The 17379-nt window shown below is 33.8% G+C and overlaps 1 protein-coding gene across 27 annotated transcripts in view; it reads right to left on the reverse strand.

The window, feature by feature from the left end:
• The window catches only part of CSPP1 (centrosome and spindle pole associated protein 1), a 149286-nt gene that overhangs the window by 55178 nt on the left and 76729 nt on the right, over window positions 1-17379 (reverse strand). For 19 of the 27 annotated variants that reach the window (XR_012471896.1, XM_074203287.1, XM_074203289.1 and 16 more), the window contains 4 exons: window positions 14104-14197; window positions 6522-6579; window positions 5383-5424; window positions 2798-3000 (listed from right to left, as the gene is read on the reverse strand). The exons of 2 other annotated variants lie outside the window; for them this stretch is intronic. Coding sequence is in view for 24 of the 25 variants with exons in the window: in XM_074203287.1 (XP_074059388.1) it covers window positions 2798-3000; window positions 5383-5424; window positions 6522-6579; window positions 14104-14197 (397 nt within the window). In the remaining variant the exon portion in view is untranslated. The remainder of the gene's footprint in view (window positions 1-2797; window positions 3001-5382; window positions 5425-6521; window positions 6580-14103; window positions 14198-17379) is intronic. 6 more of the 27 variants (XM_074203283.1, XM_074203302.1, XM_074203301.1 and 3 more) reach the window with 3 other exon arrangements.

The raw sequence follows: 17379 nt of genomic DNA on the forward strand, positions 1-17379 counted from the left end.
CTCTCCTTTTCATGGGCCGAGGAGCCTTCCAACCACATTCTCATTCAGATGCATACCCCTAAGTACATCCTCATGTACATCCAGATCCCTACCCACAGATATACTCCCATTTATCCCACACATACATTTCCATGTATATATATTATTTATTTATTCTATATTAAGAATATATTATTTATTTAAGCATGTATACATTTAATGATAACACGATATTTTTACATCTTATATATATCCATATGAAGCCCCACACAGGAATACTCATATTCCCCCTACAAGTCCCCTTGGCACACTCATGGACCCATGCTCCCAAGTTGCTCCCAAGTTGATCCCAAGTCGCTCCCAAAGACACAAGATACTCTTATCTATACATATGTTCCACTCATAATTCTATACATAAATCCCCTGATGTTTCTATTTCCCCTATATCTCTCACACACTCATATCTCCTGAGGTCCACTGTCCACATATTCCTCCCATGTTCCCACATACTTCTCTTATATAAATAGCCAGATAATATCACCAGGTTAGTTTCAGATATTTTTCTACATACAGATGGATGAATGGATGAGTGATCATCCATGTTCCTCACATATACACACATAACCTAGTATCCCCTCCCTCACACAAATAATGTCTAATGTTCTGTCACCTAATAACATTTTACCATCTATCACATTTGGAAGGGAGGCACCATAACTATTTTATAGAAAAAAAATTAAAACTCTGACTTGGAGGAAGAGTCATCAAGGCACAGAACTCTAGAATCTTTACTCCCAAGTCTTAGGTCATCTCTTTATAGAGGAATGAGAATGGAATCATTTGGGGAACACATCTCTAGAAAAGTATATCATTCTACATTCATACAACCCTCCATTTCCCTCACACATGCATTACACACATGTGACATACTCACAAACACACTCATACACTCCTATGGGGTCTAAACCCAAAAAAATATAAAAAAATATATATATACACACAAAACTCTACAAGCATACACATAAATATTTACATATACATCAAATATACATAAAATTTATAATCATAAACACAAATATAAATACAGACTTACAGGAAATTATTCACCTTATTTATATAAGGAGAATTTGATTTACAAAAGGATTCTCAAATAGAAAGTTGTTCTAGAGAGAGTATAATATAATACAACTTTTTAAAATTTTATTGCCATATAAACTTTTTAGAATGTTATCAGTTATCTGTGATGGGATGTTAGTATATTCTTCTTTGTGAAATGATGGCAAAGTACAGGTCCATTCTAACCAAAATCCAAAGAAAGATTAAGCTAGGTTATTTACATCCTTTCCCAGCCTTCAACAGATCTGAAAATGGCGGGGGGGGGGGGGGGGGGGGGGGGAGGTATAATTTCTCAAGGTATTGAAACTACAAAAGCAAAGGAAAAAAAGGTTGGGAAGAAGAGGTTTTAAGAAGTGGATAAGTAGAAACTAATTTCAAAAATGATATTTTGACATAATCCATAGTATTTAATATACAAGATTGTCCTAAATATCTCTGTGAAGTTTTAAGCTTTACTTACAATTCATAAGACTTTGAAACATCTTGTATATATAAGGTCTTTGGAAACACTGTAGTTGTAAATCATATACTTTCTCTATGCAACAAACAGCTTCTCTCTACATGTCTATATTTTTAATAATTCCAAACTGGGGAATTCCGTAAGAAATTTTCTAAAAGAAAAGGAGAAAAATATTCTTTGCTTCCTCAGAAACATTCCTTTTCTGGTACAACCCAACTGACTCTCCCAAGTTATTTTCTTCAAAATGATTTTGAAAGACTAATGAGATATTGGTGATTCCTTACACATTTCACTGGTTATCTAATCTCTCTCCCCTTTACTTTTGTCTTGCCTTTTCAACCAAGTATCTGAATACAGCAAAGTAGCTAAAATAAATGTCATTTAAGGCAATGAATAATCATCATCTCTTTTAACCTCTTTTAACTTTAACTTAAGAACTTTTAATTTTATGAACAAATAAAGTGTTTAACTTTTTAAAATATATATCAATGTTATCATCCAACCTGTCATTAACAGACATAAGATCTGTCAACAGGGAGTACAGAACAGAAATATCAATGTTAACAGCATTTTCTGTGAAATAAAGAAAAAAATTTTTATGGATAGAATAGTGACAGTATGAAGGATAATTAACAGTACAGACCACAGGAATAGAAAACACAGGAAGTATATTATCTTACATTTATGTATCTTACAAGTAAAGAATAGCATTAATTCTTTAAGACTCAGTATGATATCAAAGTTATACAGGATCTAGAGTCTGAAAACTTATTATGATATCTGAGATCTAATTTAGGGATTTGAGTTTTCTAAGGTCTAACTTGACAGAGAAAAGTAATTAAACAAAGACACCAGGTAGTATGATTCACATGTAAAAGACAGTCACACTAGATTTTTTTTCATAAGAAATTAAAAGAAGTCAATGTTTGCCAAGTGGAAATTTCCAAAACTAGCAACATATAAAAATATGGTTTCCATATAGGGATATTACAAAGAATAATCTTTCTGAATAAACCTGTAATAAATTTTAAAGTAATTAACATTCAACTTAAAGGGATGAAAAATGTTTAATAATTTTCTTGGTTTTGCAAAAACAGGAATCAAACTGAAGAAGTCATTACAAAGAAATTGACAATTCTCTAAGGACAGCATTTTCTTCATGATTAAATTCAAAAATTCATCTAAATTTTAAAAATAACACCTTACCTAATTCCTAAAAAGAAAAACATTATAAACAAGCACCTGGATGATATCATTTCACCAAGGGTAGTGTTGATCCCTTGGTTAAAATCTTCATTTAAAGTTGGTCTAGATGAGTCAGATAAGGTGGGAAGAGGTGTCTGGAAAGCTACTTTGGGTCTTTCAGGTGGAATCTTCTCTTCAGAAAGTGATAACTTCTTTTCAAAATATCTTGGGCTTGTACCTAATTGCTTTAGTCTATCAGGCTAAAAAAAAAAGAAAAATAAATGATTATTCTGTAAATTCTTTGATGCTAATGACTGGAAGGGACTTCAAGAGATAATCATCCCTAAATTCAATAATATAATAATTAAATAGCCAAAAAGTTCTTCAGACAAGTAAAGTGTTATTTCTTCACTTTTCAGACGAGGAAACTAAGCTCCACAAAGAGATTCAGTAAATGAAATGATCTTACAGGAAGAAAAAAATCTATAAAATAAGGTGTTAGAAACCAGGATTCCTACTTGTGAGAGTCATATTTCTCTCTACACAGTTACCGTGGCAGATTTCAGAAGTCTGGGATACTGGGGGTGGGGATCAGAAAAAGATACTTTCCCTGGGGACTGAAATACCAGCACCAAGAGCTTATACTTGAATAGTGCTTTAAGGTTTAGAGAGATTTCCTCACAACACACAGCCTTAATGTGACATCGGTGGGCTAGACATTTCTGTCACTGACAAGCCTTGTCACCTTAAGCAGATTTATATGATTTATCCTCTCTAAACCCTAGGTTTCTTTATCTGAAAAATAATAGGGACAGCTAGATGGTGTTACATCTTAAGTCAGGAAGACTCATCTTCCCGAGTTCAAATCCAACCTCCAACACTTCCTAACTGTGTGACATGGGGCAAATTGCTTAACCCCTGTAGGCCTCAGTTTCCTCATCTGAAAAATATGCTGGAAAAAGAAATGGCAAACTACTCCAGTATTTTTGCCAAGAAAACCCCAATTGGGGATCACAAAGAGTCAGACACAATTGAAAAATAATAGAACCACAACAAAAATGATGACACTAATAATAATAATAATCACCTATATCCTAAGGCTATTAAAAGATGGCTATTTAAATGTTAGCTGTTATTTGTTATTAATTCTTCTTAATTTTATACCCCTTTTAAGAGAAGTTCACCAAAGGTAGCAACAATGTTAAACATTAGTAAAATGTCTTATATTTACTTTCCCTGTTTAATCCAAAACCATCTGGATTTTGTTCAAACAGGAAAGAAATGTAAGGCCCAAAACAACCTTAAAGCATATTGTTATAACAACCACAAACTTTATTCTATTGTGTGTGTGTGTGTGTGTGTGTGTGTGTGTGTGTGTGTGTGTGTTTACACAGATCTAGATAGATAGATAGTCTCCAAAACCAATGATACCAAACAAGTCAATAATTCAGATACAAATGGCTAATATAACCTTGCCACTGGGGCCCTCCCCATCTTTGCTTTAATATTGCTTTTCTCGATCTCTGTAATTCCAGAAATCTTTAAAAATCAAGAAAGGCTTTACCACCAAAAACAATGTGTTTATCTCTCATTTTGTTTATCTCCTTCAGGGGTACCAGAAGGGGAGGATGACCATAAGGAAATGGGGGTTCAGAAGCCTTGGAGGAATCTGGGGATTAGAACTACTACTTCAGTTATAACATGGGATAAATGTTATTTTGTGGGCAGTATTACAATTTTCCCTAACATCTACAGACATTATTTTTCTATATATGAATTTTATAATCTCTTATAGCTTGAAATGTTAACATGCTATGAAGTGTTGAGGGAAATGTGTTGCATAATCCAAACAACTAGCTAAATATGAACAAAACTTATCCCAATATAGGAAATGCCTATAATTTTAAAATGGAAAGGGGAAGCTAGGTGGCTAGTGGATAGAATACCCATCCTGGAGTCAAGAGGACCTGAGTTCAAATCAAGACTCATACACTTAATAATTACCTAGCTGTATGACCTTGGGCAAGTCATTTAATCTCATTAGCTAAGATAAAAAACAAAAAACAAAAAAGGCAAATGAAGAAGGAAATCACAACATGCCATAGCATTCCTTTCTACTAAAATGTATTTAAGTTTTGGATGTTGAAATAAATCCCAATTACCTGGGCTAAGAAATGGGAACAAGAGCATAGATGATCAAAAATAGTTTGTATTTATCCTTGAATTTTAAAAATTTTATTTGATATTATCTTTTTGTAGCATATTTAGCAAAGTAGTAATGATTCAGGTCAAAGCTAAAAGGAGTTTTGCATTTTCCTAAGTAAACATATGCTAGCTTCAAGAGAAAGTCACCCAAAAGCAAGCTAGGTGACAAGTGGAGAAAACTACTGCAACATTAAAAATGTGGGAAAAAAAAATAACTCATATAATATAGAATTTGCACACATTCAAAAATTAACCAACATGTTTTTTAAGCCTAAATTTTCATATAATTTTTTCTTTTTCTTTTTTAAACACTTTAACACGTATCATGTACCATGATACATCACAAAATATGCATTAAGAAGACCAAATATTCCCTTCAGTAAATATTACATATGCAACTAGATAAAAACAGCATTTCAGATAAGAGAAATAATTACCTCCTTTTTACTTAGCTGCAATGACGTTAGTAATCCATTCCGCTTATAATGAGAATTGCAAAATTGAAGTACAAATAAAATTGTTACTTTCATTTTAATCATTTTAATTTTTATAACATTTACTAAAATATACTTTAGCAAAAGAGAAAAAGAGCGTTTCTTACAAAAAGAGAAAAGTTTCATAACAAAATATTCAAGTCTTTAGGTTGACCAAGATATGGTAGCTAAAGTGTTATTTTATATTGTAAACAATGACTTGGTACATTTCTTTTAATACACTATATACTGCATTTGAGAAAAGCAAAGATAATTTTGTATTAAAATGAAAATTATGATCTGAAAACAAAAAGAAAATTCTCTCAGGAAAATGAAGAACAACTAACAACTGACTTTATATTCATATTTTATAAAATATGAATTCAGACTTGATACTTATTACTCTTATTATAATAATACAGTTTGGGGTTAAGGTGATGAGCTAGGGCTGATACACTTTGGAGCTCAGGTGAGAAGCTGGGCTTTGAATAGTTAAAGAAATTTCACAATTTACAACTCAGGATGATAAGGAACAAAGATCCCCCTAGCAAGGGAAAAAAAAGCTAGGATTTATATAGGAGTTCAGGGAATGACCTACATGCTGGGAAAGGTAAAATGTTCAGAGCAGGTATAGTTTAAAAGATTACTCAGTGTATTCAGGGATACAAAGGCTCATTTTAGTAAGCAAAGAACTAACAGTTTGGGGCTTTTGCCTCTGGCTCATTGTTCTGGTAAAACTTTCCTGGTGCAGGTCCCTAGCTAGTTAGCAGAGGCAGGGTACCAAGGTCAATTCAAGGTCTGATATAAAAGAGGACTGTTCTCAGACAGTTTATCAAAGGGGTCAGCAAGGAATGTTACAAGAACATATTCTCTCAGGACATAAAAAGTCAGCATAGCTCATGATGTAATTTAATATAGAAAGCATAGAATTTCTGCCTAACATTTCCATGACAAGAATATCATCATATTCTTATATACCTAAGTGTCATTAAGGCAAATCTTATACTTTCTTTAGATTCCTTGCTTTTATGATTCTTTTTCCCTCCCCTAATTTCCCCACTAAATGAAAAGTTAAACATTATAATAATACAATAAATTCTTACCAATTTCTCAGGGTCAACTTCTCCAGTCGCTGCAACACTGAGTTCTAGTTCTTTTTCTCTAAGTGGAATATATTAGAAAAATAAAGTTTAAATAAGTGTTAGAATAATCACTGTAACGGACACAACTCTAAAGGTCACTAAACGGTAGGATTCCTAATTTCAAACAATTTTTATATGCAACTCATTTCTCCAATACACCTGTACCCAGTTACAAAAATTAACTTCCAAGAAACAGCTCTGATCACTCCCCTACACAAAAATCTTGATGATTCCTTATTTTATCACCTTTAGAATAAAATGTAAATTCCTTAGTCTAGCATTGACAACCATCCACAATTTAGCTCCCACCTACTTTTCCACATGTATTTCACAGCACTCCTCCCTTCCCTCCTTTCTTCCAGGTACTACTTCTGTCCCAGCAAATATGGACATCTGTTTTCTCAAAAAGAAAAATGCTACTTTTAGCTTCCATCTTCACAGGTGAGTGACCCTATATCCTGCAATTCCCTCCTTTCCATCTCCCAGAATTTTCTCTTTCTTCAGTTTTTTTCAATCTTCCTAGTTCCCCAAAAGTATCCTTTCATCAGTCAGTTTTTTCAAGAGCACTCTGCTCAGAACTTATTTCAAACTTATCATTATGTTTCCATCATATTCGCTCTCTTTTTGTGTAATATCTCCCTAATAAAACAGCAACTTCTTGATATCAGGAATGGTGTCAGTTTTTTTTAAAATTTCTATAAGTCCCAATTATTTTTTGTAATAGGCAATCATAATAAATGTTTGTTGACTGTATACAACCTTAAGTAATTTTAATTACCATTGATCCCACCCAAAGTAGGACAAAGGGAAAAAAATTCACTGAAGTGGGATGTGTCTGGTATATTTTTGTCCAGCAAATGTGCTAAGATAACTTTGAGTCTAAGTAATTTTCAAAACATGAATTACACAAGTAAAAAAATCCTCTATATTCATGAAGGGAAAAAACCTATTTCATTTTTCAAAAACTTCCATTCTACCTTTGCAAAGAAGTATCAGTAATGTAGAATTGTACCTACTCTAAAATAGAGTAAGCCTACAAAGACTATGCCCCGGAATTCCAAGAAATTCACAGCCTAACAAGGGCAAATCAATCAATCAACAAACATTTCTATAGTGACTAATGTGTACTGGACAAACTACTATGCCCTGGGGATATAAATTAATTCATCAAATCAATAAACAGTTATTAAGTGTCTACCATGAACCACACATTATACTAGATGCTGGAAATGCAAACACACACACACACACACACACACACACACACACACACAAACACACAAAATGTAACAACTCCCACTATCAAGAAGCATTTATTCTAATAGAGGAGGTTAGTGTACATATATTAATCTATATACGATAAATATAAAAAAGAAAAAAGTAGTTTTCTCCCTCAAGGAGCTTATACTTTAAAAGGTATAAAAAATGTATGAGGATACTGGAGGGAGAATCAAGACTAGTGAGGGGAATTAGAAAAGGACTCATAAAAGAAGAAGCACTGTATCTATAGCAGAACTTTAAAGAAACCAGGAATTCCAAGAGGCAGAAGGGAATTCAAGTGGTCTAGGTATGGGGAAAAACCCAGGCAAAGGACCAGAGATGGGAGATTCAAAGATGTAGTTTGCAAATAACAAACATGGAAAGGTAAGTAAGTTATAAGACACTTAAAATGTCAAAGAAATGTCTTTATATTTGAACCTAGAAGAGGAAGTCACTGAAATTTACTGAGTAAGTCACATGATCAGGCCTATACTCCTTAGATAATGGACAGAAAAGAGAAAACTTGAGAAGGCTTAGAATTTGATGGCCACTGAAATAATCTAGACAAAAGGTGAAAAAAAAGCCTAAAATAAGAGCCTGACCAAGTAAACAGGAAGAAGGAAATGGATTCCAGAGATTTCAGAGGCAAAAACAAAAGAATTTGACAAATGATTGGCTATCTGGGGCTAGGGAAAAGTGAGAAATCAAGTTGATGAGAGTATCACGTGGTGCAGAAGTTAGAATGTTGGAACTAGAGTCAGAAAAACCTGAGTTCATATTAGGCCTCAGAAACTTATAGCTATGTAACCTTAGTTAAAGTTTCTCAACCTCTGTCTGCCTCAGTTTTCCACCAAAAATATCCATCTTCTTAGGGTTGCTGTGAGGATCAAAAGAGTTAATATTTGTAAACAAAGCCAAGAAAAAAAAAAGAGAGAAATGTAGTACAAATAATCATAATGAAAATTAGACTAGGAACAAATGCATCAGGAAAGGTCAAAAAAGCATGAAAAATTCAAAGCATCTCCAGGGGTAGAAGGGATTTTCAGATGTCATCTAGTCTTACCTGAAACAGAACAAAAATGTCTATTCCATATCTGCAAGTAACTGTAGGAAAACCTTGGGTGAAAGAGAAAACTGCTACCTTTAAAAGCAGACTCTTCATTTTGGAGTAGTTCTTACTCTAAAGGGAAGGTTTTTCTTTAAGTCAAACCTAAATCTATTTTGGTATAAAACTAACTTCCAAGACTCCAAATTCTGTCCACTGAGACCAGGTAGAATATCACCCTTCTCAGGGTTGGACCTTCATATAACTGAAGACAGCTCTCATGATCAAATTAATAATTGTATGACTGGGTTTTACAGTCACTTTATCCAGATTCAATTTCTTTTCTGAAATGTTGCTCTCAAAAGTAATGACAATATTTCACATGTATTATAAACAAGTCTACACTCTATCATGTTTGAGGATAAAGGGAAGCTTCCGGAAGAGGATGCCCCAAAAATACATCTTGAAAGAAGATACAGCAGCTACAACTATAGAAAAAGGGTACCAGTGGAAATACTGAATACAATTCCAGAGTCAGAGGAGAATTGATTTGAATTAAAGAATGGTAAATAAATATGTGTAATATGAAATTAGACTGTAAACTACTAGGTAAGAAGTAGACATGGCCTTGAAAGCCAGGCTAAAGAGACCATTTTATTCAGTGTGCTATAGAAACCTATTAAAGAATCCTGTTTATAGATATTAAATATTCAAATTAAAGTGACTTTATAATAAGATATTTCTAATTATAGCACTTTCCAAATTTTTTAGAAGTCTTTTTATAGGGGCGGCTAGGTGGTGCAGTAGATAGAGCACTGGCCTTGGAGTCAGGAGTACCTGATTTCAAATCCGACCTCAGTCACTTAATAATTACGTAGCCATGTGGCCTTGAGCAAGCCACTTAACCCCACTGCCTTGCAAAATCTAAAAAAAAAAAAAAGTCTTTTTATAAACTGAATCAAAGATATCTTTGATTGTCTAAGAATCATTCTAACAATCAAACACAAAAGGTATAAATAACCACTAATAATCTTCCTTAGACAACAGAAATAGGCATCTTGTATCATAGGAAGTACAAACAATGAAAGAATAAAAGAAGCTTGTGAACTCCTTAATGCAAAGATCACCAGCCCACCCTGACACACCCAATATATACACACGCACACACACACACACATATATATATATATATATAAACATACATTCCACTTCTTTTCTACTCAGGCAGCTTGATACTACTAATGATCATCTGTAATGTAAATACTCTCGAATAAAGCTTAGTAAGAAAAATACTCTTTAGGAAATAAAAAAATTTTTCTACTTATCTGTTTATCACAAGTTTTCTCCATTCAATATTTACTGTATTTGCACATATTAGACATTAAAATACATTGGTATAGATTATTCTATTTGATTCTGAACTCCTTGACTGGTTTTTTTATGCCTCTTTTTGTATTGCCAGAGCTTAACATGGTGCCTTACACAGAGCAGATACTTAAAAATTATACTCTCTTGGTCTCAGTCTACTCATTCATTAAAAAAAGACATTGAATGAGATGGTTTTTGAAGTCCTGTCCAGCTCTAATCTATGATCTATCTATAGATATGGATATAAATATAGATAATACACATACCCTGAAACATGGGGCAAGAGAATTAAACAGTGAGAATGAGAGTGAACATATTTCCTTTTACATGTTTAAAAAGATAAAATCCATTTTGCTCATCCCTAGAAAAGAAACTAGAGATAGGTAGATATTTCTGAAAATCTATATGAAGGGGCGGCTAGGTGGCGTAGTAGATAGAGCAGCGGCCCTGGAGTAAGGAGTGCCTGAGTTCAAATCTAGCCTCAGACACTAAATGATTACCTAGCTGTGTGGCCTTGGGCAAGCCACTTTAAGCCAACTGCCTTGCAAAAAAGAAAAAAAAAAATCTATATGAAATAACAAAGACAATAATCTAAAGTTTTAAAAAACCCTATTTGGAATGGATATGTATCCCCAATTATACCTTTGTACTTTTTTCATTAAGAATGAGAACATTTGGGGTGGATAGGTGGCACAGTGGATAGAGCACTGGCCCTGGAGTCAGGAGGACCTGAGTTCAAATTTGACCTCAGACACTTAATAATTACCTAGTTGTGTGGCCTTGGGCAAGTCACTTAACCCTATTGCCTTGCCATTAAAAAAAAGAATGAGAAAATTCTTATTAAGTAATCTCTCTAATATACCTAATTGGTTTTCATATGGGAAAATGGCACACAGGTAATTTTATAATGTTAAGCCACATTTGGGAGGAAAGTCATGGCAATGGATGACAGCATTAATTAAACATGTTCAAACTGCTGCCAAACAGTAAGAATAAATTTTTACATTTATGGAATCAGAGAGATGAAGTGACCTGGGTTACCCAGATAGTACACAGAGAATAAGACTCAAAAGGAACAAGATTCCTCCCTCTGAAATATAATGCCTGTGAAAGTCAAAGGTTAACTCTTAATACTCTAGTCAATTCTCTAAGAATACAACTTAAAGAGAAAGTGCCCCTATGTTAATGATAGGGAGTTTCTTTGCCAGGGAGTTCCTTATAGCAGTCATAGGCCCAATTTCAGCCTCAAGAAATCATAGAATAAGAAAACGTTAAAGTTAAGAAGGAGTTTAAGAGAACAATTCAACTAACATCATTTTCCAAATGAGTTAAATGAGAACCAGAGAGGTTCTCAAAGTATTTCATTTAAAAGGAAGTCAAGGGGGAGGCTAGGTGGCACAGTGGATAAAGCACCAGCCCTGGAGTCAGGAGTACCTGGGTTCAAATCCAGTCTCAGACACTTAATAATTACCTAGCTGTGTGGCCTTGGCAAGGCAAGCCACTTAACCCCATTTGCCTTGCAAAAAAAAAAAAACACTTAAAAAAAAGGAAGTCAAAACATTGGATTTCAATCAAATTATGTTCAGTTAAAAACTGTTAAACTATAGGCAAATCTTAGAAAATTACGGTGGTCTGGGGCAGCTAGGTGGTGCAGTGAATAGAGCACCGGTCTTGGAGTCAGGAGTACCTGGGTTCAAATCCGACCTCAGACACTTGATAATTACCTAGCTGTGTGGCCTTGGACAAGCCACTTAACCCCATTGCCTTGAAAAATCTAAAAAAAAAAAAAAAAAGATTATGGTGGTCTAGAGAAATCCAAAACATCATCTAACAAAACTACTAGAAATAACTAGCAACTTTAGTAAAGTCACAGGATATAAAATAAACCCTCATAAATCTTCAATATTTCTATATATGACTAGCAAGATGCAGCAGAATGAGATAGAAAGAGAAATTCCATTCAAAGTAACTTCACACAAATAAAATCATATTTAAATAACTGGGTAAATATCAACTACTCATGGATAGACTGAGCTAATATAATAAAAATAACAATTCTACCTAAATTAAAGTACTTGTTTAGTGCCCTACCAATAAAAATTCCAAAAAAAAAAAAACTTTAATGAGTTAGAAAAAATTCTAAGTGAATTTATATGGAGAAATAGAAAATCAAGAATTTCCAGGGATCTAATGAAAAAAGTACAAAAGAAGGTAGCGTAACCCTACCAGATCTAAAATTATATTATAAAGCATCAATCAAAACTGTCTGGTATTGGCTAAGAAATAGTGGTGGATCAGTGGAATAGACTAGGTGCAATAGCAGGAAATGATTATAGTAATCTGCTATTTGATAAACCCAAAGAGTCCAGCTTTTGGGATAAAAACCCTTTCCTTTGAAAAAACTGATGGGAAATTGGAAGTTAGTATGGCAGAAACTTGGATTAGACCAACACCTCACACCTTATACCAAGGTAAGATCAAAATGGATACAGGATTTAGATATAAAAAACAATATTATAAGCAAACTAGGAGAACAAGGAATCATTTTGCACAGACAAAACCACTGTAACCAAAATCAAAAGAAATGTAGTAAATTGGGGAAAAATTTTACAATTGGTATTTTTGTCAAAGGACTCATTTCTAAAATATACAGAGAACTAAGTCAAATTTTTTTAAAAAACAAGCCATTCCCCAATTGACAAATGATCAAAGGATATGTAAAGGCAATTTACAGATGAGGAAATCAAAGCAATCTATAGTCATATGAAAAAATACTCTAAATCACTACTTATTAGAGAAATGCAAATTAAAGCATCTCTGAGGTACCACCTCACACCTCTCAGACTGGCCAATATGAGGAGAAAGGACAATGATCAATGTTGGAAGAGATGTGGGAAATCTGGGATACTAATACATTGCTGGTGGAGCTGTGAACTCATCCAACCTTTCTGGAGAGCAATTTGGAATTATGCCCAAAGGGCAACAAAAATTATGTGCATACCCTTTGATCCAGCAATGCCACTACTGGGTCTAAACCCTGAAGAGATCCTGAAAAAAGGATAAAAACATCACTTGTACAAAAATATTTATAGTAGCTCTGTTTGTGGTGGCAAAAAATTAGAAATTAAATGAATACCCTTCAATTGGGGAATGGCTTAACCAACTGTGGTTTTTGTATGTGACGGAATGCTTATTTTTCTATTAGAAACCAGGAGGGATGGGAATTCAGGGAAGGCTTGAAGGATTTGCATGAACTGATGCTGAGCAAGATGAGCAGAACCAGAAGAATATGGTACACCCTAACAGCAACATGGGGGTGATGATCAATCTTAATGGTTGATCATGGACTTGCTCATTCCATCAGTGCACAATCAGACACAATTTGGGGTTAACTGCAATGGAGAATATGATCTGTAGCCAGAGAAAGAATTATGGAGTTTGAACAAAGACCAAAGACTATTACCTTTAATTTAAAAAAAAAAATTGTTATCTTATTATGCAATTTTGCTATCTCTTATATTTTATTTTTCTTCCTTAAGGATATGATTTCTCTCTCTTCACATTCAACTTAGATCAGTGTATACCATGGAAACAATGTAAAGACTAACAGACTGCCTTCTGTGGGGGGTGGGGGGAGGAAAGCAAGATGAGAGGAAAAATTGTAAAATTCAAAAAAAATCTTTCTTTTATTAAAAAAAATTATGGTGTTTATCTAGATGATCCCTAGGGTACCTTCTCACTTAAAATTTATAACCCTATAATCTTACAGAAAAGACTGAGTTATCAGTTAAATGTTGCTTCCCCCTCACTAAACCACAAAATAAACTTTTTTGTAAATGTTTTTGGTTCAGAAAAACACTTTTTCATTACCGTCTTTTATTCCTCTGCTGCTGAGCTATTTGTTCCAATAGCTCTTGTCTGTACTTTTCTTTCCTTCTCCGAACAGTATCTTGATCTTGACATGCTAGAGGTTAAACAAATGTAATGATAATACTTAAAGAACAAATTCAACTAGAAACTTAAATAATCCTCTAATACTGACTATAAAAAAGCTGTTCTCTCTACCCACCTCTTTCTTTCATTCCATTTTTTTAGTATCTCAAGAGAAGACTTTCTTCATATCCCTCCAAAATGAAAACCATTCATTATAAGCTAGCTCCCTTTTCTCTCTTCATCTCATAAACTTTTTTTTGGTTTTTTTTTTAGGTTTTTGCAAGGCAATGGGGTTAAGTGGCTCTTAACATCATCTTCCATTAATTCTTCCTTTAGTTCGGGTTCTTAGTGAAAATTATTATATGATTATAATAATTGAAATATCATAATGAAGATTATTATAAGATTATATAATTATTATAAGGCTAATCTGTCTACATCTATATCTTGGATCTAACCCCCTTCCTGTCTGTTCTAGCTCTCTGTTCTCGCTAAAATACTTTCCATACCAATCAATCTTCAGTTCTGCCCCATCCTCCCTCTCTTTGAAGGCCCTCCAAAATTTGATGCAGCTATACCTAGTCAATGAAACCTCTCACTACTAATCAACACCACAATATAACTGTTACCCTGCTCTCTGATCTAGTTAAATTCTGTACTTTTGTTTCAAAGTACTCCTTCCATTTAGAATGTGGCAGAAGGTTATCCACTCCATTGATTCAAATTCTACTGACTCATGCAGACCCAACCACTGTCTCACGTTTTACATAGAACTTTTCCTGTATATTTTATATTTCCTGAATCTTTTATTTCTCTTTTCTGAAAATCTTTAACAACAAAGTCTGTAATTTGGGGGCTACAGTTCAATTTAGATAACATGTTCAGTGTCTAACTTTCCCTAATAAAACTAAAAGTTTTATTTGGTTTTATATCTATTTTTATCCCTTACAGCATATACCACATGTTTTAGATGACAGTAATAATCATAAGAATCACTAATATTTATATTATTTCTGTGCCAAGCACTCACAAATATAAAAGCATTAAATTCCAACCATTCCAACAATTTTATTAACCATAGAAGCAAAAGGCTAAAATAGTTACAAGGAAACCTGATTTAACTAGAATTCCAACAACCAGAACATTTAATGTGTTAAACTATGTTTTGCACTTAGCTTTTAATAAGAAATAACAAATAAGCAAATAAGATAAAGGATTTTATTTTATTTTTTTTTACAAGGCAAATGGTGTTAAGTGGCTTGCCCAAGGCCACACAACTAGGTAATTATTAAGTGTCTGAGGCCGGATTTGAACTCAGGTACTCCTGACTCCAGGGCCTGTGCTCTATTCACTGTGCCACCAAGCTGCCCCTGAGGATTTTATTTTTAAAGTAACTTTCAAAAATGTGAACCTAATCTGTATATGTTTAACATATACAGTAACTATATAATTAAAATCTTTCTTCATAATAAGTAAGGTCTAGCATTCTATCACTGAAGCCAGCGAGGTGGCTCAAAGGAAAAAAAAATACTGATTGTGGGGTTGGGAAGAGTTGATTCAAAAAAGGGGCTGAAACACTATCTGGACAAATCACTTAATCTTGTTTGCTATAGCTTCCCCATCAATGAAATCACCTGGAGAAGGAAATATCTTTGCCAAGAAAACCCATATGGGGCCACATCTAATTCATACACTTTCTTCTAAGCCCTGGTAATCCACCTTTCTTCAACTGTAATTTCTTCAATAACAATTTTCACATCCCCCCTCCTGAATTCCATTACTTCATGTTTATATTCAGCATTCAACTAGTTATTTAGAAATCAAATGGGCAGAGGAAGCTAGGTGGCACAGTGGATAAAAGCACAGGCCCTGGAGTCAGAAGGACCTGAGTTCAAATCCAGACCCAATCACTTAATGATTCCCTAGTTGTGTGACCTTGGGCAAATCACTAAGCCCCATTGCCTTGCCCCCCCAGCAAAAACCTAAAAATAAATGAATGAATGAATAAATAGATATATAAATAAATAAATATTAGCAATGTATTTCAGTCTGCACAGAGAAAAGGACTAAGAACCTTATCTGTTCTACTCAGTTAACCACACCTCTTAAATTCCACTCTGGGTCAGTAGTGATATTGAGAAGTGGTTCCCCTTTGGCACTAGTCAAATTAGTTATAAATCACCTCCTCAAAAAAAAAAATTTTTTTTAATCCTTAGCATTCTTTGTTTCTATTAGAAAATTTTGTTCTTTTATCTTATATTCTTAAAATTATTGGGAAGAATTCTCCCTGTTTCCAGAACTGTGATGATATTCAGCTATACACAAGTGCACTATTTTCGTTGTAGCACTCTCTTTTCATAAATAATAGATTTCCCTATCTTAATAAGAAAGATGAGCCTTCAGATGCCACTCTTATCCTTCTATTCTTCCAAACACTGCCCTAGAATCCTGGAAACTAGAAAAACTGAAGTATTCTTAACATAACAGAGATGGGACTTTTTTATATTAAAAAAAAAAAACCAAAGGTTTTAAGAGCTACAAGCTGAAAACTTTCTATTCAGAAAACCTAGGGGTTTTCTAACCTCAATATGCCACTATGGGGGGGGGGTGAAATTAACACAAATGCAGACACCCTAGTTTCCTCCCACAACTAGCTCTTCTGAGAGACTCTGTGCTGACTAGACTAAGATTTGATGGAAAGCTACTTCTGGCCTTACAACCCTGCTTGCAACCTCAATTTGGGGAAGTTACTAGTCTTTCTCTTCCCTACCCTCTTTTTTTCCACCCTGATCAATCTGAGACCCTGAATATCTACAGTTTCAGTCAGGGGTCTGTGAAGATTTCATTTTACCTCTTCCTAACACTGTCTGTTAAAAACTACTGGTTTAAATATACCCATCAATAAACTTCATTAGAACATCTAAGTTGTATGCATGTGGGCTGTTTGTTTACATACTAATATTACAAAGTCATTCCTTAGAAAAAAATCCTCTAAATATAGCAAATAATATGAGTAAGAAAATCTGATCAGATATCCTTTTAACTATTTTTCTATGAAGCCCAAGAGTAATCCCAAATAATATGAAAATAAGAATAAAGCACTAAAACACAAAAACACTTTGAATACATCAAATAAACACACTGAATTAACCTGATGAATAAATTAAAAATGCATAAAATTACTGCACTTAAAAAACTAAATTAAATAATTCC

The sequence above is a fragment of the Macrotis lagotis genome, chromosome X, assembly GCF_037893015.1.
Source record: "Macrotis lagotis isolate mMagLag1 chromosome X, bilby.v1.9.chrom.fasta, whole genome shotgun sequence".
Lineage (NCBI taxonomy): Eukaryota > Metazoa > Chordata > Mammalia > Peramelemorphia > Peramelidae > Macrotis > Macrotis lagotis.